Source organism: Mesoplodon mirus (assembly GCF_964341445.2).
Source record: "Mesoplodon mirus genome assembly, chromosome: 2".
Lineage (NCBI taxonomy): Eukaryota > Metazoa > Chordata > Mammalia > Artiodactyla > Ziphiidae > Mesoplodon > Mesoplodon mirus.
This window is the reverse complement of record NC_138977.1, coordinates 223,544,074-223,571,598: the sequence shown is the minus strand read 5'-3', so window position 1 is coordinate 223,571,598 and position 27,525 is coordinate 223,544,074. Positions and strand designations below refer to the sequence as shown.

Here is a 27,525-nt window from a genome sequence, read left to right as displayed (position 1 = left end):
AAATATCTAGCACTCACAAAAGGTAAAATTCACAATGCCTGGCATCCAATTAAACAAATAATCAGACATGCAAAGATGACAAATATCACACACAGTGAAGAGGAAAATCAACCAAAACAGACCTGGAACTGACACAGATGTGAGAATTAGCAGACAAGGGCATGAAATCAGCTACTGTAACTGTATTCCACATGTTCCCAAAGTTGAGTAGAGACACATGGAAGGTAAAAGATCCAAATCAAGCTTCTAGAGGTGAAAACTACAATGTCTGGACTGAAAAAAAGAGAAAACAACACTGGATGAGATTAAATCCAGATTAGACAATGCAGAAAAAAGATTTATGAACTTGAAGACACAGCAATAGAAGCTATCCAAAATGAAACACAGGGAGAAAAAATAATTTTTAAAAAATGAACAGAGGAATGGTGAGCTATGACAAAACTTCAAACAGCCTGGTGTAACTGGAGTCCCTGGAAGCAAGATGAGAGAGGGGGAGACAGAAACAATATTTGAAGAAATAATGGCTGATAAATTTCCAAACTCAACAAAAATGATAAATCCACAGCTCCGAGATCCCAATCAATACCAAGCACAAGAAACATGAAAGAAACTGTATCAAGGCACAACATAATCAAATTGCTCAAAGTCAGTGACAAGGAGAAAATCTTAAAAACAACTGGAGGGAAAACAAAAGACATGTACAGAGAGAAACAAAGATAAGACATCAGATTTCTTGTTGAAAACATGCAAATGAGAAAACAGTGGAACACCACCTTTGTGGAGCACCATCTTTAAAGTACTGAAAAGGGGGAAAATGCTTACCTAGGATTCTATATGGAGCAAAATTATCTTTCAGAGCAAAGGTGAAATAAAGACATTTCCAGATATCTGAAGCTAAAAGACTTCATCACCAACAGATCCACACACAAGAAATGTAAAAGGAAGTTCTTTAGGCAAAAGGAAAATGGTACTTAAATAGAAATACGGATCTACACAAAACAGAATGGGCAACACCAGAAAGGGTACCCATGGGCACAGGGTGACCTTTCTGCCTCTTCCCTCTGTTCTTCTACTGGCTAACTCCTAACAGTCTGTCTGGACTCAGCTCAGGTGACCACCACCTTTCAACCCCCGGCTGGGTTTGGGGGCTTCCCAAAACATTCTGTGATTACCCCCTTGCATTGCACGCACCTCCTGTGTTATAACGGTCCCTTCATTTACCTCTCTCCTCCAAAAATGTGTGAGTTCCTTGAGGGCAGGCTGTGTGCTGATCCTGGAGCTCAGCTGATGACCAACACGGGTTTGCTGAGTGAATCGGTGCTCTGAAATAAGGCATGGCTGTGCATGTCTGGAGATACTTAGGAAGTCCAGCCAATAGAACTAACTGCTCAGTGGTTACCAGCCAAAAGAGCGGGGGTGGGTGGCACAGTCCGCATCCGTGTTGCCGAAACTTTAGTCACCGGTGGGTGCCCATTCGACATATCAACCTGTATTAATATTACTGTTTAAATTGATTCATAATCTTTACATAAATAAATGTGCTTTTTTTAAGAAAAAAGGAGCAGCCTCCCTGACTCAACTGCCACACTGATTAAAAGCTTCAAAATATTTTCAGGAAACGATCCTGCTAGCGGAAGAAAAGTCTAATGCCTCAGACACCAAATGCATTCCAGATATGCTCCCGAGTTCGATCAGAAATGTCCTTGGTGGGAGGTCAGACAGGCCTGACAAACCGGGCTCCTGTAGCAGGGTGAGTGTCCTGACGTTGACGGGATAGAAGCTTTGAAACTGACAGTTATTCCACAACTTTCCTCTGGAATTCAGATGCTAGGTAGGGCTAACCAATGAATAAATACATAAACCGAAACCAAGAAAACTAAAAATGGTGACCGTGGACTTCCCGGGTAGCACAGTGGTTAAGAATCTGCCTGCCAGTGCAGGGGACACGGGTTCGATCCCTGGTCCGGGAAGATCCCACATGCCGCGGAGTAACTAAGCCTGTGGGCCACAGCTACTGAGCTTGCGCTCTACTGCCCGCGTGCCCCCAACTACTGAAGCCCGCACGCCTAGAGCCCACGCTCCGCAACAAGAGAAGCCACTGCAATAAGAAGCCCACGCACAGCAACAAAGAGTAGCCCCTGCTTGCCACAACTAGAGAAAGCCCACGTGCAGCAACAAAGACCCCATGCAGCCAAAAAAGAATGAATGAATGAATTTTTTTTTTTTTTAAAGTGATGACCGTGAAGCATTTGCAAACCAGGGGACACATTCATTTGGACTCTGCCTGTGAGGAGAGGAGTCCAGATGGAATTTGCCTTCCAGCTCGGAGTGGGAGGGGTTGGGGACAGTGAATCCAGAGGCAGGCCCTATGCGACCAGCAGACTGGACAGACTGAGCTCAATTCGCAGACGGGGCCAGAGCAACTGGGCCTGAATCCCAGCTCTGCTATTTGCTAGCCCTGTGATCTTGTGATCCACTTCAGTCTGTAAAATGGGTACAGTTGGTGTGGTGTTTAAACAAAATCACACAAGTTAAGCATCAAGGACAGTGCCTGGACATAATAAGTTATCTATGCATGTTTAAAAGGAAAAAATATTAGGAAATGCTCTGTTGAGGAAACTCCTAATCTAACCCTATTGGAGACAGTCCACAGTCTTTACGACAGGGCTCCAGTGCCTCAGCTCCTTTGTATCAGGTCCTCTATAGCCAGGCAGTGGGGACACAGTGAGTCAGAAACACAGTCTTCATCCTTGTGAAGCTTCCAGTGGAAGGCAGAAGATGGATGTTCATGAGGTAATTTCACAAACACAGAGCCAGGACCTGTGATAAAGCACAGGGAGGAAAAGTGCAGGAGGCTGTCAGGCCTAACCTTGTGGGGCTGGTGGTGGTCAGGGAAGCCTTCCTGGAGGAGGTGAGGTTTTTAGCTTGGATCTGAAGAGCAAGAGGGGTCAACCAGGTTAGGGGGTATAGGGGAAGGGGTGAGAGCCTTCCCCGAAGAAGACACCACATGTGTGCTAATCTTCTACCAGGGCAGGCCACACAACGAATTCCCAAAAGCACAGCCATTAAGCCTGAAGCACATGTCCTCGGAAACATCTCCCAAACAGGACTTCAAATAACGAGGAATCATGAGGAGCTTGTGGACAAGGACAAAGACTGAGCTGGTGCGGCCCCAGATGCCAGGGAGGTAGTTTTAGGTAAACACGAGGCTTTTCTAACGATCAGCATGGGCTGCCTCAGAGGTACCAGGCCCCTGTCACTTAATATATTCCAGCAGAGGCCAGAGAGGCCTCCGTCAGAGAAGCTACTGGGGGACACTGGCCCCCAGGAGAGCTTGAGCAGGTGGCTGATGACCACCAGGGCTGAGAATTCTGCCAACTGCTGGGAGCCACCGCCCCTGAGAGACATACGAGGTACCTGAAATAAACTGCACTTTGTCCCAGTGGATATTCTAAACTTGATACTTCTCACTAATTTCTTCTGGTCTTTCCTCCACCTAAACCCACGTTTCGCAATGTGTGTTATGCATACTGGTGATATACTATTTGATTTTAGGTAGAACAGGACATACATTTTTTTAACATCTTTATCGAAGTATAATTGCTTTACAATGGTGTGTTAGTTTCTGCTGTATAACAAAGTGAATCAGCTATACGTATACATATATCCTCATATCCCCTCCCCTCTTGGGTCTCCCTCCCACCCTCCCTATCCCTCCCCTCTAGGTGGTCACAAAGCACCGAGCTGATCTCCCCGTGTGATACAGCTGCTTCCCATTAGCTTTCTATTTTACATTTGGTAGTGTATATAAGGACATACATTTTTAATGTAATTGTTTGTATTTATTTTTAGAGTAATCTATTTATGGTGAGTGATTCTGGTCTTCCATTTATAGTAGGGATCGAAAGTTTTTTAAAAAAATACATTTAAGTTTATAAAATGAATCAATTTAAAGAAACATTAAGTAAATAATAGTGCCAGGGGCAAGTACCCAGATATGGTAAAATTGGAATTTTTTTTCCTAGAATGACTGATGCTGGGGAAAACACTGCCAAATCCAAATGGGTTTAATTTTCGTGTCTACAAGCTCCCATGCAGCTGTGTGGAAATCATCAATCACCCAAGAGAAAGAGCCAGTGGCGACGCGTGTTCCTTGAAGTGGGACCCGCCATGAGACCACTGCACACACACGTGAGTCTAAGGGTATCTGCAAAGCCAGGGTCACCTGGGCAACCAGACAGCTCACCTGGGAGGAGAGGGCTGGGGAAGGTGGGCACCTGGCTTAGGCAGCTGGGCTGGCCACAAGCCCCAGTGTGAGATCCTACTTTGCCCTTCTCAAAGAGTTGTCCTGACACTGTTAGGTCAGCCTCTAAACATCCACAGCATTCCAGCTTAGGACCCTGTCCATTGCTGCCAGGGGTTCCGGGGGCCACCTTGCTAGAAGGTTCCTTGGAAATGAAATGGTCTTCCTATGATTAAATGTCATGCCTGGCATTTTCCATGCTCTGGGGAAAATAAAATTTTGTGCATGCACACTTGGGCATGAAGCAGAAATTCCTCCCCGCCTCAGAACAGAGACTGCTGGGTCTGCCTGGGCGAGGACATTTTTCGGTGTGGCCCACGGAAGTGGAACCAGAGAAATCTGGGCCATCGGAGGAAGAACACCAGAAGCAGCAGCTATGGTTCTGCATGATAAGCCACTGGCCAAGCCCAGGCAGAGCGCAGAGCTGTGTGTGAGGGCAGGGGCAGGGTGCGGGGACCCAGTGGGTGTGTGGCCGCCCGGCGCAGTGAGGCCTGTCTGGGCCAGCTTGTGGGCTCCGCATACCAAAACGCGTTCCAGCCCCTGGGGATTTCACAGATTTACTATCGGTGAAGGGCAATCACCACGCAAGGAGGAGCAATTATTGCCAAATCATTTAGGATTTAAAAAATCACTGGCAAGAAGATAGAGGTCAAGAGGTGCGCTGTCAGGGGAAATAAAAAAACCCTACCTGTCAGGTCTGGGTTGCACTTCCTTTCTGACTGCAATATGGTTCAGGGAAGCTGGAGACGCACACCAAGAGGTCGGACTCCCACAGAACAGAGATCCAAGAGCCAGAGGTGGCAACAGAGCCCTTTAGGCAGGTTTTCTGGTTTGGGTTCAAAATGTAGATTCATTCATCCTTCTTAAATATTCGTCTGCCCGCCATGGTCTCCTCTTCGCCATCCTAGGTGCCAGGGGCAGAACCCATTCCAACAGGTGGCGACGTCTAGAACGCAACTTCCAACGCCAAAGAGCTTTCCCAAGAAAGCCCACATTTCAGGAAATTTCTTTTTTCTTTTCTTTTTTTTTTTGCGGTACGCAGGCCTCTCACTGTTGTGGCCTCTCCCGTTGCGGAGCACAGGCTCCGGATGCGCAGGCTCAGCGGCCATGGCTCACGGGCCCAGCCGCTCCGCGGCATGTGGGATCTTCCCGGACTGGGGCACGAACCCATGTCCCCTGCATCGGCAGGCGGACTCTCAACCACTGCGCCACCAGGGAAGCCCATCATGAAATTTCTGATTATTCCCAGGGCTCTGCCAGGAGGAGCACTTCTGCCCCCATGGGGCAACGAACAGCAGGGCTGGTGGTGAAGGAGCAGTGGGCTTGGCCTGCACTTCAGCCCCGAGGGACAGACACCCCCACTTGGAGAGGCCTCGAGATGACACCTAGCATTGGGGAGAGCCCTACACCCTCAGCCTGCAGGCTCAGAGCAACCGGGCCCCCTACGACACCCAGAGGTGGCTTGTCACTAAGGAATTTCCCCCACTGTCTGACACATTCGTAAGGAATAATACCAACACAGCAAAACTCGAGGAAACTATTTTATAAAAAGTAAGAAACAATGGTGTTGGTGAGGATGTTGGAAAATGAGCACTAGCATATACAGCTGGTAAGGAAGCTGAATTGATACCGTGTTTCTGAAATAGAAACGAACACTGTGCATCGTGGCCTGAAAACTATACCTCTAGGATTTCTAAGAAAATAATTTAAAATATACAAAAGGACATATACATACAAGGGTGTTCACTAGGGTTAATGTACAAGAGGGAAACTGGAAGTAATCTAAATGTCCAACAACAGGGGACTGGGGAAGCACATTACGGTAGCAAGGGGATGGAAGGTAGCCTTGGCTAAAGAACATTATGGTGATCCCTGTGACAGAATGCTCTGTAGCCACAAAAATTACTTTGTGGAGGTGCTTGAATTCGCACAAAGAAAATTGTTCCCAATATTAAGCCGGGGCCGGGGGGAGGGGAATGGGAACTGGGTTTCAAATAGCAGATACGGGATTATCCAATTTTGTGTTAAAAATGTACATACACAGGGACTCCCCTGGTGACCCAGTGGATAAGACTCCACGCTCCCAGTGTAGGGGGCTCGGGTTTGGTCCCTGGTCAGGGAACTAGATCCCACATGCCACAACAAAGAGCCCGCATGCCATAACTAAAAAGATCCTGCATGCCGCAACTAAAGACCCCACATGCAGAAACAAAGATCCCGCGTGCAGCGACTAAGACCCAGTGCAGCCAGATAAATAAATAATTTTCTTTTTAAATGTACATATACAGGAATTCCCTGGCAGGCCAGCGGTTAGGACTTGGCGCTTTCACTGCTGGGCCTGGGTTCGATCCCTGGTCAGGGAACTAAGATCCCGCAAGTCGAGCAGCGCAGCCAAAAAAAAAAAAAAGTATATATAGACACCAAAAAATTGGAAGGGTTAAGCATGATTTGTGTTATTGCAGGTTAGTGGGAGGATGAACATTTTTTTTCCTTGTACTTTCTGAACTTTATTCATCCCCTTAACAAACATGAGCTACTTCACAATCAGATTAAAAACTTGTGTTTTGAGGAGAAGAAAATAAAATCTACTAAAAAGGCTTTAGGGGAGGAAATATCTTATGGAAAACTAAGACATGAGGCTCTAAAGCTCCCTTATGAGCGAGACGGGGCACCAGGCAGCCCCAGAGCTGGCATTTCCTGGAAACCCCCACCCGTGGCTGGATGAGGCACCACTCTGGCCCTCTATCTCCCGGGGCTCACACCGTCCCAGCAAGTGGTCCCTGAACTGACACCCAAAGACCATGCACACCGCTTGTGGGGAAGATGGGCCGGGGGGAGGGCCCAGCCCACGAAGGGGAGAAGATGGGCCTTCCACGCACAGACCTGAGGGGAGGGAGGTCCCCACACGTTCACTCCCCACCCACAAGGCCTCCCCACCAAGGGTACAGACTGTCCCCATAACCCCGTAGTTAGAATTAATGCCCTGAGAACTAGGGAGCAAAATGATGGGGCAAAGTCCATGTTTTATGCCCGGCCCTCTTTGGATAAACCCACAAACCTCGCCCCCTTTTTTGATAGGCTGTCCTGAGAGTCCTCACCTTCACCCCCCAAGATCTTGCTTAACTTTACTTTCTATATTCTGCCAACAAGACAGATTTTAATGTTTTTCACAACAGAAAATGATATTGCACTGCTAAATATGCCTTTTCTAACCTAAGCATTCTGCTGTGTTGCTGGCCCCTCCTTGAGAACTGGGGAGCAGCAGAGACCTGGAGGGGGCTGGGTCCCGGCCTCACCCCACAGCGGCAGAGTAATCCTGGCTTCAACAGTAGACATTCCTGTGACTACTCCTCAGTGCCCTGGTTCTCAACTGGGGGCGATTTTGCTCCCCTGGGACATTTGGTAACATCTGGGGACATCTGTGGTTTCACAGCTGGGGGAGGAGGGCAGTACCCCCCACCACAAATAATGATCTGACCCCAAAATGTCAGTAGTGCCGAGGCTGAGAAATCCTTAACCTTAAGCTTAAGATGGGAATGAAAGTACCTACGACAGCGGATTGGAGTAAGGATTTCACCAAGTAAATGGGTATGTGACAGATCCTGGGTGTGCCCAGCACAAGTGCTCAAAGTATTCAAGATCCTTCGTCTCCAAGCCTCGGCTTCCTCATCTGTGAAATGGGCACCCCCAGCTTCCAGACTGCCTGCACACTGGCTTCTGGTGCTGACTAAGCACTCTGGTCTGAACAGACCCAATTTCCACTAAACCTGCACAATTTGCAACTGATGGAATTTCTTATGATGATGGAAAACTGCCAAAACCTTCACATCACTTGGGCTTTAGTATGAAGCTATAAAACCACCCACTGATTCAGAAGCCTTAAACCATGAGTGAGAATTAGGTATTTCTTGAAGTAGCCTTTAAGGTATGTTATTCTTTGCCTTATTACTGAATCCTAGAAAGGGCCTGGTTACCGCTAAAAGGTTTGAATTTCCAATCTATTAGAGTAATACCAGCAATCTGTTATTTCTAGGCTATTGAGGAAAGGTTAAAATGAAAATTGGATTTGGGGGAGTTATATCCATTCTGAGCACAGGTGGAAAACTCCTCGGCAGCAAGAAGCAAGTCTGGATCTGGGAAGAAGCAGTTATCGAGGGAAATGACTGGTGATAACTTTATTGATTAAAGCAGCTTGAAAATTTTAAGGTTTGTCACAGCCCGGCACTTCAACAGCAAGACAGCCCCTCAAAGCCATTTTTCATTAAAAAGAGAGAAGCAGGAGCAGAGAATTATTACCTTGTGCATACAACACAGTTCATTCAAAATGGCCTTATTTTGAAATACTGCTTTAAAATGTCCACACATCCTGAGGCTCAAGCAGTATTTCAAAATGTTCTAAATTAACATTTTAGAAAAACGGTGAGGTGGGGTGTTAAGAACATGCAACTGCCGCTCAACTGTGTGTCAAGAGGGGAGACAGAGACAGCATGATACTGTGGTAGGTAAGTAAGATTCAGCTCTGCTACGTGCGCTCAGAGCCGCCAGAGAAAACAATTCCTTAGCGACCCAGGGCCACAGATGCTCGTGATGCCTGGACAGCACAGGGACCCCAGCCTCAGCAGACACGCCAGGAATCCAAGCTCCTAACCCGCCACCCCAGACTGCACGGCCCAGCATCCGCCAAATGAGAAGCCCGATCAACCTGACCCTCAGAAGGGCCTCAGCTCCTCTTTGGGGTGTAGGGAGCGCAGTTTCTCATTCAGAATGTAAAAGATATTGACGTGACCGTGAAAGTAACTGGAAAACACCAAATAAACAAACAAACAAAAGGGGGGGAGGAGATTAACCAAGGTCAACTCTACAAAGACAACCAAAGATAACATCTTAATATTCAGTTCCTCTGGTCTTAATTTCTAGGCAGTGACAGTTTTTTTGTTTTGTTGATTGGGGAAGGCAGGGGGTTGGGGGGTTGCAGGAGATGGTTGTGACCACAGTGCTTACGTAATTCTAAATACTCAGATTTTTAACTCAGATTACAACAGTAACGTTCCTCCCACTCTATAACAAATGATCTTAAGAATTTACTCTCTCAGGGACTTCCCTGGCGGTCCAGTGGCTAAGACTTCGCCTTCCAATTCAGGGAGTGCAGGTTCGATCCCTGGTCGGGGAGCTAAGATCCCACATGCCTTGCGGCCAAAAAACCAACATATAAAACAGAAGCAATACTGTAACAAGTTCAATAAAGACTTTAAAAATGGTCCACATCAAAAAAAAATCTTTGAAAAAAAAAAAGAATTTACTCTCTCAAATTCACCCTGTAAGTAGGATACAAATGTATACATAGTTGGTCATATTTAAAAAATGGAAAGATAAGCCATAATATTTATAAAAATGGCTATGATGAGAGATGGGTGGGAAGACAATAGAAGGAAAAGGACAGGAGCCAGACTTCCTTGAATGTATCTTGTTCCGTGGACTTAATTTCGGAACCACATGAATTTTTACATAACTATGAAACAAGTTTAAATGTTGAAAAACCAACTCCTTAAAAATTGGAAGTAAAGTGACTTCAAGGAGGGTCCTATTGGTGACACACTTACCCAGCGGAATAATGGTAGCTTTAAAAAACAGTATTTGGGCTGTAAATCTCTAGAGGGATATATTCTAAGCCAAAGAAGAACTGTCGAAAAAAGAAATCTTAAACAGCACCGGTAATCAGCCTTATCATATTCAGGAATCAGCAGTCACGGTGATGCTGTGTCTCACGGTCCAGTCCACGGCAACCACAACCCTGAGCCAGCCTTGGTGGCACTGACAGAACTGGTGGTGGCACCCACTCTTTTGTGTCTGGCTTCTCTCACACAGCATAATGCTTTTGAGATTCAAGACTCTTGTGTGTATTATGGGCTAAAACAAATGATTATGTCGGTATTCTCGCGAGCCAGGATTTTTGACATGGAAAAAAGGAAATACAGACACAAGATGCGTGATCCAGTAAAAACCCACAGGCCTAAATCTGGACCAGAAGTTTCAGTATGAACTCATTATGCACTTCATCTTTAAAGATACATATGTTTTCAACCCTTGTAGACTAGGTCTTGGAAATGATAACCAACCCAATAACAGTAAGAACGGTTAATATCCCGACTATGGTTTCTAAATACTATTTTCCACTGAAGGTAAGCATGGCTCCTTGGAAGGATGGCAGACTCTAGGCCTAGGGCAGGAAGTGTGCAAGGCAGGTGTTATCCTGTCATAACAGGGAGTAAAGCACCTCAGAGACCTCTGGGGTCAGGACAACAGGACTCAGAGGGCAGCTGGAAGAGGCTCCCACTGGTCAAAGATGCAATACTTTGAACACGAATAAGTGCAATGGATTGGAACACGTCAAATATGCTTTTGTCTATTTATAGTGATATATGTAGTTTTAAACCTCCAAGGTATTGGGAGGGTGTTAGAGAATCAATCATTCTGAAAACTAATAAATAACAAGAAAGAAATAGGCATTTATCTGTAGTTTCCTATATGTATTGTACTTCAGGGGAACACACAGTTGGTGAGGCATTTTTCCTATACAGAGGTAAAATCCAGAGAAGAAATGGAGAAGGAATGACAGAATTCAAGTATCACTATTTTGCAGCCCTTAATGAATGAATGGATACACTCCAATCCCCAATGGCTGCTAACGCCACCGAAGGAGACACCCGGATGTTCTGAGCCTCCTAAGGGAGGCCACAATACCACCCAGAAAGCAGTCATCAAAAAACTGAAACAGAGGGCTTCCCTGGTGGCGCAGTGGTTGAGAGTCCGCCTGCCAATGCAGGGGACACGGGTTCGTGCCCCGGTCCGGGAAGATCCCACATGCCGCAGAGTGGCTGGGCCCATGAGCCATGGCCACTGAGCCTGCACGTCCGGAGCCTGTGCTCAGCGACAGGAGAGGCCACAGCAGTGAGAGGCCCGCGTAACGCAAAAAAAAAAAAAAAAAAAAAAAAAAAAACTGAAACAGATTCTGCCTAAGCTTCTAGATCTAACTAGCGACATTCAGGAAGCAGGGAGAACAGGGGAGCATGAGACAGGACACCACTGAGGCACAATCAACAAAATCCTGACTGTGGAAAACTCTACAGGACAAACAAGCCAGCTTCTTCTTCATAAAGCTGCAAGGAATACAAAAGGGAGACGGGGGTGGGGTCAGCGTGGGTGGGTGGGAATGGATAGATTAGAAAACACTTAAGAATCACACCGGCCAATCACAATGCGAGGACCTCATATGGATCCTGATTCAGAGAAACTGCAAGCGATGTAAACACTTGTAAGACAATCAGGGAAATGTGAACAATGGCTGGATATTTGATGATATTAAGGAATTATTGTTAGTATTACTTAGTTGTGATAATGGCATCATCCATGTTTTTAAAAAGAATTCCTATCTTCTAGAGACACTTAGAAATACTTACAGATGAAATGATATGATTTCTGGGAGATGATTCAAAATAATCCAGGGGAGGGGAGCAGGTGGGAGCACAGATGAAACAAGGGGTTATTAATCTTCAAAGTGGTCCCAATGGCCAAATAGGGGACAATCTGGGCAACAAAATAACAACAGGAATGGATTGTGACTCGTGGAATAAAACAAATATACTTAAGTACATGTTGGAATAAATAAAAAAGTAAATGGGAGAAAAAGGAAAGCTCTCTCTTACAGTAAATGCTAATCAATAAATATAGAGGGGACAATGGAAGTAGAAAACCGCCATTTGACACCATGGTAACGACTGTTGCAGGTAAGAGGATGCTGAAATTAGGAGGGGAAAAGAATGTCAGGAGAGAGAATATTTACATAGCGTCTAAGTATTCCCCCATCAGATACTTATTAGTCACAAAGGGACAACAGTAACTCTGCGGTGCAGAAATGGGAACCTCCGACAGGCATCAAAGTGACCACAGCCTATAATGCGCAGAGCGCCCGCACATGCCTCCTGATGGGACACACCAGAGGGCACAGCACTGTGTCTGTGAAATGTATAACCAGAAATACATATGTCAGAAATGCATAACCTGAAATTAAATCATGAGGGAACATCAGGGACATTCTACGAAAGAACTGGCTAGTACTCTTGAAAACTACCACAGTCCTGAAAGACAAAGACTGAGGAACTGCTCAGAATAAAGGGTGCTAGGGGGCGTGACACCAAATATAACGTGTCCAAAAACAGAGGGTCCCTGGGCTAGTCAACTTCTGCATCAAGGCTAATTTCCTGATTTTATAATTGTCCTGTGATTGTTACATGAGATGTTAGCCTTTGGGGAAGCTGCAGTAAGGACACAGGGGAATTCTCTGCACTGTGTTTGCAACCTCTGTGTACGTGGGAAACTGCTTCAGAATGGACAGTGAAAAACAATTTTTAAAAGTGCTTATTAGTTGGTAATTACTGAAGCTCAGTGATGGGTACCTGGGGGTTTACGAGGTTACTCTCGCAATTTGTACAGATATTTGAAATGTTCCATGATAAAAAAGTTAAAAAGAGAGGTTTAAAACACAAAACAACCTTATTTGATTTGATTTTTTTTTTTTTTGGAAATCTACATAAAAGACATTTCTGAGACAGCCAGGAAAATTTAAATATGGACTGGTATTAGATAATACTAAGGAATTACTATCGATTTTGTTAGGTAGAGTTTTTATGGTTTGGATTTTTTTTTAGCTAGGGTTTTTTTTTCAATGTGATAAAATAACATAAAATGTGCCAATGGAACCATTTTGAAGTGTACAGATCAGGGGCATTAAGTACATTCCCAATGTTGTGCAACCACCACCACCAGCTAGTTCCAGACATTTTTTATCAACCCAAAAGGAGACCTCATACCCACTGGCAGTCACTCCCCATTCCCCCATACTCCCAGCCCCTGGCAACCACTAATCTATTTTATGTCTCTGTGGATTTGCCTATTCTAGACATTTCATATAAATGTTAAATATATAAAACGTGACCTTTTGTGACTGGCTTCTTTCACTTACCATAATGTTTTCAAGGTTCATACACATGGTAGGATTTATCAGTATTTCATTCTTTTTATAGATGAAATATTCCATGGTGACAATAAACCACATTTTGTTCACCCATTCATTTGTTGATGAACATCTGCATCATTTCCACCTTTTGGCTATTGTGAATAGTGCTGCTATGAATATTCACATGTAAGTTTTGTTTGAACACCCGTTTTCAATTCTCTTTTTTTTTTTTTTTGCGGTACGTGGACCTCCCACTGCCGTGGCCTCTCCTGCCGCGGAGCACAGGCTCCGGAGGCGCAGGCCCAGCGGCCACGGCTCACGGGCCCAGCCGCTCCGCAGCACGTGGGATCCTCCCAGACCGGGGCACGAACCTGCGTCCCCCGCATCGGCAGGCGGACTCTCAACCACTGCACCACCAGGGAAGCCCCCGTTTTCAATTCTTTTGGATGTACACCTAGGAGTGGAATTGCTGGGTCATACGATAATTCTACATTTAATTATCACGGAACTGTTTTCCATACTGGCTGGGTCATACGATAATTGTACATTTAATTATCACGGAACAGTTTTCCATACTGGCTGGGTCATACGATAATTCTACATTTAATTATCACGGAACTGTTTTCCATACTGGCTGGGTCATACGATAATTCTACATTTAATTATCACGGAACTGTTTTCCACACCGGCTGTTTTTCATAGTGGGTGCTCCACTTTACATTCCTACCAGAATTCCTATATGAGGGCTCCAGTTTCTCCACATCCCTGCCAATGCTTGTTATTTTCCTTTTTTCTTTTAAAATTATCATGGCCATCGAAGTGGGTGTGAGGTGGGATCTCACTGTGGTTTTGATTTGCATTTCCTGAATGAGTGATGATGCTGAACAGCTTTTTTTGTGTGTTTTTTTTTTTTTTTGCCATGGTTAGGTGTCTTAATGCATTGTCAAAAATGCATAAATATGGGCTTCCCTGGTGGCGCAGTGGTTGAGAGTCCGCCTGCCGATGCAGGGGACACGGGTTCGTGCCCCAGTCCAGGAAGATCCCACATGCCGTGGAGCGGCTGGGCCCGTGAGCCATGGCCGCTGAGCCTGCCCGTCTGGAGCCTGTGCTCCGCAATGGGAGAGGCCACAACAGTGAGAGGCCAGTGAACCAAAAAAAAAAAAAAGCATTAATGATGGTCAAAAGCAACCATCTTTTTTTGAAAGGCACACGATAATTTGAAAGTACAGGATAACATTAAGAATGGGATTTGCTTTAAAATACAACAGAAAAAAAAAGTAAATTTTTAAAGAGAAAGAAATGGGATAGAAGAAGGGAATGTGACAAAATCTTTTAATTGTTGAATCTGGGTGATGGATATATGAGGAGAATCACTGTTTCGTTGTCTCTGCTTTTGTATATATTTGAAATTTGTCACAATAAAACAAATTTTTAAAAACTGTCACTGTGAAATGAAGTCATGAAAACCATGTTATTTATTCCTGTAGTCTTCACTCATTCCAAACACAAGCCTCTCCTCTCTACCAGCCTCACAGGGCATTTTCTAGGTGTTTCCTGGAGACCCCCAAGAACTATATTTTCTGGCATCTGTGAATCTCAGGGGAGGTTTGGGCGCAGAGGTTCCAGACTTCCATGGCTTTGTGCTGTCTTTCTCTAAGCACCGTGAGAGACCAGCGCTCTAGACTGGAACACACATGGGAAATACCGGTCCAAGAATAAGGGAGCAGCACGGTGATCCTGGAGGCACCAGCCTCACCACAGGATGCTGACACTGTCCCCTGGTGCCGTGTCCAAAACAGACAGCAGGACAGCCCTGACGCCGGCAGACACATGCCCACTGTTTCTTCAACAATGCTATCAGGAACCCACCGGCCGGAGGGGACCCACTCACTCTACCTGGGAAGGGGAGGTGGGAGGGTGGGCACTGGGGACACTAAAACCATTAACTGCCTTTTTTCCTTTTAAGATGTATGTTTGGAAGGCAACCTGTCTCAAAAACAGTTATAATGTAAAGGTGGCCAGATGCATGATTTTACTCCAACATGTTATTTTCATCTTGCTGTGTATTGTCTTGCCATGAAATATTTTTAATGTATTGATAGGACTTGTCAATCCTTATCCTTCCAGAGAAGAAACAAAAGTCGCTTGAAAAGAGCCACAGGCATTTCTTTTTCTCACTCTTATACTAATTAACCAGGTGGAAAGCATTCAGTGGGCCTCCTCTGCTGTCTTTTTCCCTCCTTCCAGTCAGATCAGCTCGCATGGGGGGCGAGAGGGAACCTTCTCGCAGGCTGCCTGAGCCCTCAAACCCATCTCCGGCCCCGAGGCCGCCCCGGGGAGCGCTCTGGGCCTCCCTCAATAGCTGCCTCCACACACGTACTTCAGGACCAGCTGGCCTACCTGGTGGGCTTCCACCCTCATCTCCCGCAGAGCAGACTTGAAAAACTCAGGGGAAGGTTTCCCCACCACTTCGGCTTCGATACCACAGGCATACTGGGGAAAGAAAGAAGGATATGGTATGAGTTTGGGAGCAAGTACAGGTGAACACCCGCTCTGCAGTGAAATCCTCCCTCTGGGAAATCAAGGAGAGATGCCCCAAATGTGCACCTGCAGGCCAGGGGCCTCCAAGCGGCAAGACACATGGGCCGAGAGGCACACCTCGTAGGCAAGTGTCACAACTCCACATCGGGCTGCCCGGGATGCCGGGGGCACCCACCACCAGGCGCCCTGCCACCTGCCCCAGTGCCGGACCTCAGCAGGAGGTGGTCCGCAGCAGGCCACCCCGACAGTGCTCTCACCTGCATTCTTGCTTCTCCTCCCTTCCCTTCTCCCCCGACCACCCCCAGCTCTGTCATAGGCCCTCCAGGGGAAAAGGTCCAGGGCCCCATCCGCCAGCCTGTCCGTCCCTCCCACCTGAGTGCAAGTAGGCAGGGACCAATGTAGCGGTGAGTACGGGACGTGACCTGGGCTGACCTGGGCCAGGAGCCCAGGCTGGGGCAGCTGGCTAGGTGTGAGTCAGAGTGGGAGCCCCATCTGAGCCCAGACTTGGAAACTGGAGGAGGGAACTGGGAAGGAGTCTAATCAGGACACATCCAGCTCAGGGTGCTGCAGATGAGGGTCAGGAATGAGGCGGGTTCACACACATCCAGAAGCCAAGAATCCGAGAGGAGAGCTGCAGAGCATGCTGGGAGGGCCAGCGGGGTCAGCGGCAGGTGGGACGGGCTGTGGGGAAGAGAGGGAGCGACTGGGGAGCATTGTGATGACCAGGGCAGACGAGAGGCCAAAGCTCCAGAGGAGGGGGAGAGCCGGGCCTGGAGCCTCAAAGTTGGGGGGGGGTGGCGCCGAGTTGGAAAACACAGAAGGCACTCAGAACACCGAGCACACCCTCTTCTCCAGAAAGGCCAGGAACACCCCAGAGGGCCCTGAGACGCGAAGAGGGCCCGGGCAGGCCCAGCGCAGGTACCTCAAGCGCCTTCGTGTAGGGACCAACGTCCAGCATCAGGCCAGAGGTCTCCTTGTAGTAGCGTCTAGAAAAGAGCAGACGGGGACGAGGGGAGCTGAGCCCAGGGGCCTGGGAAGCGCCAAGAGAAACTGCCCTGTCCCGGTTCTGCCGGCTCAAGAGAGCTGAGTCACCGGCCAGGGTCAGTCCAGACGCCACGCTGAGAATGACCGATGGAGGTCAGCACGACAGAGCCCAGCGGTGGCCACCGTGCCTGGCGAGAGGGGGAGAGACGGTGAGTCAGCAACTCTCAGTCAGAATGGCCCCCTGCTGCCAGCCTCGTGGGGACCCCGCCACAGGGATTAACGGGGGACCCCAGGGGCAGCTGGATCCAGTTGCTAACACTGAGAAACACAAGTGACCTGTGTTCTCGAAAGGACAGCTGGTCCACAGAGCATGTGGTGAACCCCTAATTGCTAATAATTAACCCCTAATTGCTGCCTGGAGAAGAAAATTCCATTAGTTCCACAGCACCCTGCCGCATCTCCTAGTAGCTGGAGGTCAGGAGAGGTGCCAGGTCTCACAGGCGCCAGATGCTTTTAGGAGAAGACAACTATTTGTTCCCTGTCTCACTGGGGCCAAGACGGCTTGGCTCACAGCAGGGCCTCCCAAGACGGTTTCACATCTTCCCTCCTGTGAGCGCTGCGCTGAGGCCCAGCTGCCACTGCCTGGCCACCCAAGGCCACACGCAGACCCCTTGGGACACACGGTGACCAAGCCCAGTTCTCTCTGAGCAAAGCCATTCGATTATAAAGTGAGAAGGTAGTTGACTCTGTGCTGCTCTGAAGACAGGGTTAACGGAAACCCAGGACTGTCACCGTGTTTTCAGACCCGTCACATCAGTTACCCTTCTCTCTCCCCTCAACCTTCAAATTTGGGAGACGTTAAATAACATGTGTGTGACCTAAATGTCCACAGACATGAATGGATAAAAAAGATGTGATATATATATACACACACATATATATGTGTACACACACAAACACAAAATGGAGTACTACTCAGCCATAAAAAAAGAATGAAACAATGCCATCTGCAGCAACATGGATGGACCTAGAGATTATCATACCAAGTGAAGGAAGTCAGACAGAGAAAGACAAATATCATATGATACCACTTATATGTGGAATCTAAAAAAATGATACAAATAAACAACATGTATGTGGAAAAGCAAAGAGAAAGCTAGTGAAGCATGCTGACCTCAGGGTTTCAAATCCTCTTTCCACTTCTTTTTAACTGTGGGACTTCGGGTTGCTTAAGCCCTCTGGGCCTCAGTTTCCTAATCTGTAAAACGGGCAAAAAGAAACTCCAGTGCCTACCCTTATTGGTTGCTGTGAGGCTTGAGCAAAATAATGCACGCGAAGCTCCTAATATGATGCCTGGCACGCAGAAACTGCTCCAAAAATGCTAGAGAATATTGTTATAAAGAACTGCTCACCCAGACTGAGATGGGTAATAAGATATGAGCTGGGGGGACTTCCCTGGTGGCACAGTGATTAAGAATCCACCTGCCAATGCAGCGGACGCGGGTTCCATCCCTGGTCCGGGAAGATCCCACGTGCCACGGAGCAACTAAGCCCACGTGCCACAACTACTGAAGCCCACACACCTAGAACCCATGCTCCACAACGAGAGGAGCCACCGCAATGAGGAGCTCGCGCACCGCAACGAAAAGTAGCCCCTGCTCGCCGCAACTAGAGAAAGCCGGGACGCAGCAACGAAGACCCAACGCAGCCAAAAATAATAAATAAATGAATAATAAATATATATTTTTTAAAAGACATATGAGCTGGAGAAGAAAGGATGAACACAGGTCTTTCCAGTCTGTGGGGGCTGAAGCCTGCTGTGTGCCTACTGGAAATGGTAGCACAGCTCGGGAGCTGCCCCAGGGCTGTGCCTTCCCTCCAGCTCTGCGGCTCCCAGGGACTCTGCCTGTCCCTCTGTGCCTCACCTGAGGCCTCCAAGGCTGCAGGAGCCTTGCTGCCCGCAGCGTTCACCCGGTGCTCAGGTGGAACTAGTGCTCTCCCACTCTGCATCCTCCACCGCCCACCTTGGAAGCTTCCGTCTGGACGCAGGCTGGGCTGCAGGGCTGTAGCCAAACCCTTGACCTTGGCAAGGGCTGGTCCCCTGCTACTCACTCCTGTCGGTGGATTAGAGCCTGGAGCCCGATTGTTGACGCCATGGGGGCATCTCCCATCACGACAGGACTCGGTCTCCAAGTGAGCCCGGGCCTCTCAGCCAGGGTCCGAGGCTCTGTGCTCTTGGGGCCGTGCCACGAGGATGTGGCTTGGCTGGGATACCGCACACATGCAGGAAGGTACCTGGTAGCCAAGAGAGAACCGCCGCTGCTTACCGAGCTAGGACCTGCCAATGCTCCCGTTTTTAAAGGGTGACCCTAAATCACAGGCTTAGAGGTTCCTAATCTCATTTATCTTAAATCTGGAATCTAGACATCTATTTTGCATTTATACAGCCTCAAAATAGTGCTTCCTTGGGCTTCCCAGGTGGCGCAGTGGTTGAGAGTCCGCCTGCCGATGCAGGGGACACGGGTTCGTGCCCGTGTCTGGGAAGATCCCACATGCCGCGGAGCGGCTGGGCCCGTGAGCCATGGCCGCTGAGCCTGCGCGTCCGGAGCCTGTGCTCCGCAACGGGAGAGGCCACAACAGTGAGAGGCCCGCGTACCACAAAAAAAAAAAAAGATAGTGCTTCCTTTTCTTTTTCCACAATCAACTACTTTGGTATGACGCTTTCCTCAGGTCATGGCTCCAGGGTTTCCCAGGTCCAGGGTTTGAAGGAATGGCCAAGTAAAGCAAAATTTGCCCAAGAGGCAGAGGGAGATGCCGGGTGCTGGGGCCTGGGCTTGCCAGGGGCAGTGGCATCCGCTAGCTCAGTCCCCCAAAACATTTAGGACGCAGCTGCCCCACACCCTTTGCAGGGGACGCTCTCAGACCCAGGCTGCTCTCCAGGGGCTCTCGGTCTCGGGGGGAAGCAGACAAGTCCACAGACTAATATAAAAGGGCAGGACATGGGTGACAACAGGTGGAACCCCATGCTCTGTGCACTCTGCTTGAGGAGGGCTGGACAGGCTGGGGACAGGGAAGCGGGGAGACGGCCCAGAGAAGGACACATCAAAGCTGAGACCTGAAGGTCAAGGGGGAGGAATGCAAGAGCCCAGGCCCGGAGCCAACCGGACTCGGCACCCTGCTGAGGGCCCCAAGGGCTGGACGCTGCTCTAGGCGCCCGGGGGTCTGTCAGGCTCTCAGGGAGCCACCGCCTCGTCCCCCATGAGATGCCCGCTGCGGGAGGGGCCAGACTGGGAGGGAGGGGGCTGGGGAGGGCCTCCCCGAGGACGGGCATGTTGAAGCGAGCCAGGCCCGGAGAATGGAGCCGAGGGAGGAATGTGGCCAGCACAGGAGAGGCTTAGCCAGGCGCCAAGGAAACAATTATAACACAAGGCCACTCTGTCGCGACAGACACAGCTCTGTTTGGAGCTGAGGGCTCCAGGGGCCTCTGGCCCAGCACAGCCTCAGCACAGAGCGGCGTGGAGGCGGCAGGAGCTGGGGGCCCCTCCCCTCCCCTCGGTAAGGCCTCCCGAGGACACCCACGCGGCACCCCTTCTGCCCGCCTCAGCCTCCCCCAAAATCTTTTTTCCAGAGTGACAGATACCTACCTGCGCTTTCTTAAATTTAAATTTAGTCCTGGTAGGAAGAACAAACTGAACATGCAGCAGAAAATATGCAATTAAAACCCTGTCTTTGCTACACTGACTTTTAGAACCTAAAGAAAAAACTGACTTCCATAAATCAAAATTAGAGGACTTAGTATTTCTTTTTAAACTAAATCTGGCCTTGTTTTGTGGGGGTTTTTTTGTTTTTTTGGTTTTTGGGGGCTGTGTTGGGTCTTCGTTGCTGCACACAGGCTTTCTCTAGTTGCGGCGAGCGGGGGCGACTCTTCGTTGCGGTGCACGGGCTTCTCATTGCGGTGGCTTCTCTCCTTGCGGAGCACGGGCTCTAGGCGCGCAGGCTCAGTAGTTGTGGCGCGTGGGCTCCAGAGCTCAGGCTCGGTAGTTGTGGCACACGGGCTTAGTTGCTCCGCGGCATGTGGGATCTTCCCAGACCAGGGCTCGAACCCGTGTCTCCGACACTGGCAGGCGGATTCTTAACCACTGCGCCAGCAGGGAAGCCCTGGCCTTGCTTTTATAGTGCCCAGAATTTGTCTTTATTTCTTATTCATCCAGGAAAACAAAAAGGCACCTTGAAGGCCATCTGTTAGCTGAAAACATTTTTAGAGATACAGTAAATACTAGCACCTAAGTTAACTTTTTTTTTATTATAAAGGCGCAGGTTATTCCCGAAACACAAGAGATTTGATATATTTATCTTTTGTTAATGGCATAATAAAAGCAACAGCAGGTCTGGTGAGAACCTGAGTGTTCTGGCCACAAAGAAGAAACTGTGGATTCTGGAAAGACAGGAAAAAGCCGGAGAGAAGCAGTCAGATAGATTTTATGCTTTATTTCTTTTGCCCTTCCTATTATTCAGCACAAACTGCCTTCAAAATGACCACTTGACCTTTCCCACAAGAGCCATTAACCTTCCATAGTCTGTCGCGTAAACAGCTTAATTTTCTGAGGGCAGCATGACAGAAGAAATTACAAAGGCAATTCCCACTCTCGGTCCAAACAGATGCCAAATGTAAATCACACCGTTTCTAGGAGGAGGACACTCTGCCTCCTTGGGGACTCCGCACAGCCCCACTCCAGTGGAGGACAGCCCCTCACCACCAGTGACCCCCACGTGGATACGACAGCATCTCTTCATGGGTCCTTGGGCTGTCCCAGGAAGCTATGACCTAGGCCCAGAAGCTGTCGGTCCCTTTCTCTGATTTTTGAGTACCCAACCCATAGCCTAAGCCAGAATCCCCAGCAGCTAGAGACCCCACTAACTGCTTATCTGGAAAACAAACACTTGCCTACTGTTGAATGTGTGACAGAATTACAAAGCTAAAAGAAACTGATCTCATTTTTCTTTTTCATTTTCAACAACATACCTATTTTGACTACTACCCCTTATCTGGAATAGTAACTTTTAATAATTAGAGACAATTTTAAAGAAAAAAACTTTAACATAAATGAGTTGTAACAGAGTTTCTTTTTTTTTTTTTTTTTTTTTTTGGCCCCGCCGTGCGGCATGCAGGATCTTAGTTCCCTGACCAGAGACCAAACCTGTGCCCGCTGTGTTGGGAGCATGGAGTCTTAACCACTGGACCACCAGGGAAGTCACTAAAACAGAGCTTCTTAATTGTGTTGTTCTCTAGTGAGGGGTTGGTAACTTCAGGGATGCCTACAGGACTAAGGAGTGTAAAAGAATTAAGCAGGCCAGGTTCTGTGGTTTGCAATGACCTAAACTGAAGAAGGTAAGGTTTGGAAGGGACTGTGACAGTTAATTTTATGTCAACTTGGCTGGGCCAAGCTCCCCAGATATTTGGTCTAACAGTATTCTGGATGCTGCTGTGAAGATGTCTCTTGGATGAGATTAACATTTAAATCAGTGGACCTGAGTAAAGCAGATTGCCCTCCATAATGTGGTGGGCTTCGTTCAGTCAGTTGAAGGCACAACCAGAACAAAGTCTGACCTCTCTGAGCAAGAAGGAACCTGCCAGCAGACAGCTTTGGCATTCAGACTGCAACTCTTCCCTGAATCTCCAGACTGCCGGCCTATGCTGCAGATTTTGGACATACCTAGACTCCACAATCAACTTCTCTTTATATACACATCTTCCTCAACTTACCATGGGGTTACGTCCTCATAAATCCAACACAAGTTAAAATATCATAAGTCAAAAATGCATTTAATAAGCCCAATCTGGGCTTCCCTGGTGGTGCAGTGATTGGGAGTCCGCCTGCTGATGCAGGGGACATGGGTTCGTGCCCCGGTCCGGGAAGATACCACATGCCGCAGAGCGGCTGGGCCCGTGAGCCATGGCCACTGAGCCTGCGCGTCCGGAGCCTGTGCTCCGCAACGGGAGAGGCCACAGCAGTGAGAGGCCCGCGTACCACCAAAAAAAAAAAAAAAAAAAAAAAAAAGCCCAACCTACCAATATCATAGCTTAGCCCAGCCTACCTTAAATGTGCTCAGAACACTATATTAGCCTACAGCTGGGCAGAATCATCTAACGCAAAGTCTATTTTATAATAAAGCATTGAATATCTCATGTATTTTATTGAATGCTGTACTGAAAGAGAAACACAGAATGGCGATCTGGGTGCAGAATGGTCGTAAAGTGTATCAGCTGTTTACCCTCGTGGTCGAGTGGCTGCCTGGGAGCTGCCACTTGCTGCTACTTCCCAGCATCATAAGAGAGTATCATATTGCATACGGGAAAAGATCAAAATTCGAAGTCTGATTTTTACTGAACGTGCATAGCCTTCACACCATCACAAAGTTGAAAAATCATAATCCGAACTATCGCTAAGTCAGGGACTGCCTGTATATACATCTCCACATCCTGTTGGTTTTGTTTCTCTGGAGAACACTGACTAATACAGGACGCATTTTATTTTCATCATAAACACACTAGAATATTTGTAGCTCCGAAAAATATATCCTCTCTTCTCTTTCTTTAAATCTTTCATTTGCCTATTTTGAAAGAGACATAGCCATGAAAAGATATTTCTCTACTAGGAGAAAAACAACAACTGGTACAAGATGAATGGCAACCAACTCTGAAACTTGGAGAAGGGGCCGTAGGACATGGTCGGGTCTGTGGAGCACCAGAACCAATGGACCAGTGGCTCCAGCCAAGCTGTGGTGCCCTCGGGAATGTGGGGCCGGTACTGCCAGATCTTCTGATTTCTCAGAGGGATCCAGAAATCTGGTTATTTTACGTAAAGTCTCCCAATTTTTAAAACATCCTCAAAAAACTTTAAGATCCCGTGTGGACCAAATGTCTGCTCTTGAATGTAGCCCAGAGGTGACACAGCACGGGCTCTGGGGGGCATTCCTGGCCATGCTGGCACTTACAGATGGGGGACCATGGCTTACTTCACCTCCCTATGCCTCAATATGCCCATCTGTAAAATGGCAATGACACTGACTACGGCTCACAGGGTTGCGGTCAGAATTAAACATGGAACTACACAAAGTGCTTAGCAATGGCTGGCGGCCAGATAAAAAGCCCCCCTGGTGTCACCTGGAATAGCTGCCCTGCTCAGCAGGCAGAGGTAGGAAGTTCCCAATCACCAGAAGCACCTAAGCTGAGAAAGGCTCCCCCAGAGATGGCCACAGAATTCCTGCCCCGCACGAGAAGCTGGGATAGAGCTCCACAGCATCCTCGTGGTTCTAAACTCCTAGTGTTGCTTCCACTGAGGACAGATTAAATCTGCACAGCTTTCTGGAGAGCAGCTTGACAACATACACCAAGAGCCTCAAAGATACACATCATCTGAGATGCACAAAGATACCGATCACAGCCTTACTTTGGTAGAAAACTAGAAACACCACAAATGTCCATCAGCAGGTGTTGGTTACAATAACTATAGGATAGTTATTTTTTAAAAATAACCGTAAAAAAAACTGATAGGAATAACCTCACCACAGAGACATCTACTTATTGTATGCAAAGTGGTTCACAAAATGTTTGGTGAACAACTAAAAATGCGTGACAGAAGTAGGTCAAGTTTGACACCGATGTTGTGAATACACGTGTGTGTAACGATCTCTCTGCACAGGAAACCACTTGGAAGGACGTATATCAATACGTTGACAGTTGTTGTCTCATGCGGTGGGACTGAAAATCCTTTTTGTTTTCTTCTTTTTGCTCATCTGTGTTCTCTAATTTTTCTTCAGTGAACATGTGCTGTCTTGGTGGTAAAAGATGGTAAGAAAAAGAACCAACATGGTTTTTTATTTTTTTATTTTTTTTCTTTTTTTTTTTTCTTTTTGCGGTATGCGGGCCTCTCACTGCTGTGGCCTCTCCCGTTGCGGAGCACAGGCTCCGGACGCGCAGGCCCAGCGGCCACGGCTCACGGGCCCAGCCGCTCCGTGGCATGTGGGATCCTCCCGGACCGGGGCACGAACCCGTGTCCCCTGCATCGGCAGGCGGACTCTCAACCACTGCGCCACCAGGGAGGCCCCCCAACATGGTTTTTTAAAAGAGACAGTGAGGCTCAGGCTGAAGACTCGGACAAAAATGTGGGTCACAAGATCACAACTTTACACAGACTGTGCTGTGCGGCCAGAGATATGGGGCCCGGGCAAGGGTATCCCACAGGCCCTCGAGCCTATTTTCTACTACTTAGGTGCCCCCTTGGCCCAATCCATCCAAGTCTTGTGCTGTATCCTGTGAAAATGCACCTAAACTCAGGACAGTCAACACAGGCCCCTGAGATCTCCAGAGGTCTCCTCTGCAGTGACCCTCCCCTGCCCCTGGCCTCTTCCAGCCTCGGGCCTGCAGGGAAGCTTGACCAACCAGCTCCTAAAGACAGGGAATTTCCTCAAAAATTATCAAAAGATAGGAATGAAGAAATAAGGAAAAAAAGTAAGAAAAGGGGAGAGAAGGAAGATGGAGTCACCCTGCGTCCACCCCACACCCACTGTTCCCATCTTCTCTGCTGATTCTGTTAAGTCAGAGTCACACAGAGCATGACCCAAAGTGGCCATAAACGACTCTCTCTGCAGCTGACTTACCCTTTTCCCAGTGAGAAGAGCACAGGATTCTCCAGCTCCATGAGCACCTGGAAAGCTTTATTCATGTTTTGATAAGAAAAGCCGTCTCCTGCATCTGCAATCACGACGCAGTTTGGGTTGGACGTGTCGATCTGATCAAATTCCGAGCGGACTCCTGGTGAGACAGAGGGAGAGAGAGAGAGAGAGAGAGAGAGAGAGAGAGAGAGAGAGAGAGAGAGAAGGATAAAGCTCCGGCTGACATGGCCCACCTCCCACCTCCTCCCAGGAACACCTGTGTCTGCCTCGCCTGCCTGGCCCTTTCTCAGATGCTCTTTCTGATCCTCAAGGTGCCATGAGAGGTGGGCAAGGAAGGGGTGCTATTCCCACTTTACAGATGAAGGAATTCTGGCTCCACACAGAGTGTGTTAGGATCCTGAAAGATGATGGGCCCACCCCTGGGATCCCCACTCCAACACTAGCATTACCCCAGAAGTTCCCTTAGTTCAAAACCATAGGCAGGGGACTTACCTGGTGGTGCAGTGGTTAAGAATCCACCTGCCAATGCAGGGGACACGGGTTCGATCCCTGGTCGGGGAAGATCCCACATGCCGCGGAGCAACTAAGCCCGTGCGCCGCAACTACCGAGCCTGCACTCTAGAGCCCTCGAGCCACAACTACTGAGCCTGCGTTCCACAACTACTGAAGCCCATGCGCCTAGAGCCCGTGCTCTGCAACAAGAGAAGCCATGGCAAGAAGCCCGCGCACCACAACGAAGAGTAGTCCCCGCTCGCCGCAACTAGAGAAAGCCCGTGCGCAGCAACAAAGACCCAACACAGCCAAAAATTAATTAATTAATTAATTAATTAAAAAAAACCCCAAACTCAGGTATCTGTCAACAGGGAAAGGGATAAACAAACCATGGGACGTTCACTCAATAGAATGTCGCTCCGCAATCAAGAGGAAAAGACCTACTGACACATGCAACCAAACGGTATGTTGGGTGAAGGAAGCCCTGCACACGAGGAACGGTTAACTCAGTAGGCCTGGGCTGCTCAAACCTTGCACATCCAGAAAAAGGCTGTCTTCAGATCAGGCCCACCACCACCTCCCGCGAGATCACCTCTGAGCCCTTGGAATATCCTGCCTGGAAAGAGTGCTTTTGTGTGCCTGGGGCCCTGGGCCAGCCACGCCTGCTGCGTCAGTTTGACACCTGGGGGCCTGGAGACAGAGTAGCCAAGGTCAGTCACACGGGCGCTGCATGCCTACCTGACTGACCCTTAATAAAAACCCTGGGCACAAGGCTGCAGTGAGCTTCTCTGGGTGACCACATCGCAGGCGTACTGTCACACACCGCGCTGCTGGGAGAATGAAGTGCATCCCAGCACAATGCCCCGGAAGTTCGCGCCTGGATCCTCCTGGTCTCTGCCCACGCACCTCTTCCCTTCGCTGAGTTTAATCTGTATTCTTTCACTGTAATAAACCATAACTGTGAGTAGGACGGCTTTTCTGAGCCCTGTGAGTCCTTCTAGCAAATCATCAAGCCTGAGGGTGGTCTTGGGAACCCCAAAAACTAGATGCTGTGTGATTCTATTTATATGAAATTCTAGACACAGTAAACTGATTTATAATGGAAAAAAATCCAAACAGTGGGTGCCTCTAAAGGGGTTGGGGATGGGGACGAATAGGGAAGGACATGAGGGAACTTTTGGGGTGATGGTAATGTTCTAGGTCTTAAAAAATATATATATGTATATATATATATATATTTTTTTTAGCTGCATTGGGTCTCAGTTGCGGCATGCAGACTCTTAGTTGCGGCATGCACGTGGGATCTAGTTCCCCGACCAGGGGTCAAACCCGGGCCCCCTGCATTGGGAGCGTGGAGTCTTCTTACCCACTGGACCACCAGGGAAGTCCCGATAATGTTCTAGGTCTTGATAGGGGTTTGAGTTACACAGATGTGTGCATTTGTCAAAACTCAGCAAAAGTACACTTGAGATTTTTGTATTTCAATGCATGTAGATTTCACATGAAAAGAAAAAAC

The 27,525-nt window shown here is 48.1% G+C and overlaps 1 protein-coding gene across 4 annotated transcripts in view; it reads right to left on the bottom strand.

Moving 5' to 3' along the window:
* Positions 1-27,525, bottom strand: part of LHPP (phospholysine phosphohistidine inorganic pyrophosphate phosphatase) — a 141,015-nt gene that overhangs the window by 94,361 nt on the left and 19,129 nt on the right. For all 4 annotated transcript variants that reach the window (XR_014295122.1, XM_082633821.1, XM_082633823.1 and 1 more), the window contains exons 3-5: positions 25,503-25,656; positions 16,780-16,843; positions 15,717-15,809 (exon numbers count right to left, since the gene is read on the bottom strand). Coding sequence is in view for 3 of the 4 variants with exons in the window: in XM_082633821.1 (XP_082489947.1) it covers positions 15,717-15,809; positions 16,780-16,843; positions 25,503-25,656 (311 nt within the window). In the remaining variant the exon portion in view is untranslated. The remainder of the gene's footprint in view (positions 1-15,716; positions 15,810-16,779; positions 16,844-25,502; positions 25,657-27,525) is intronic.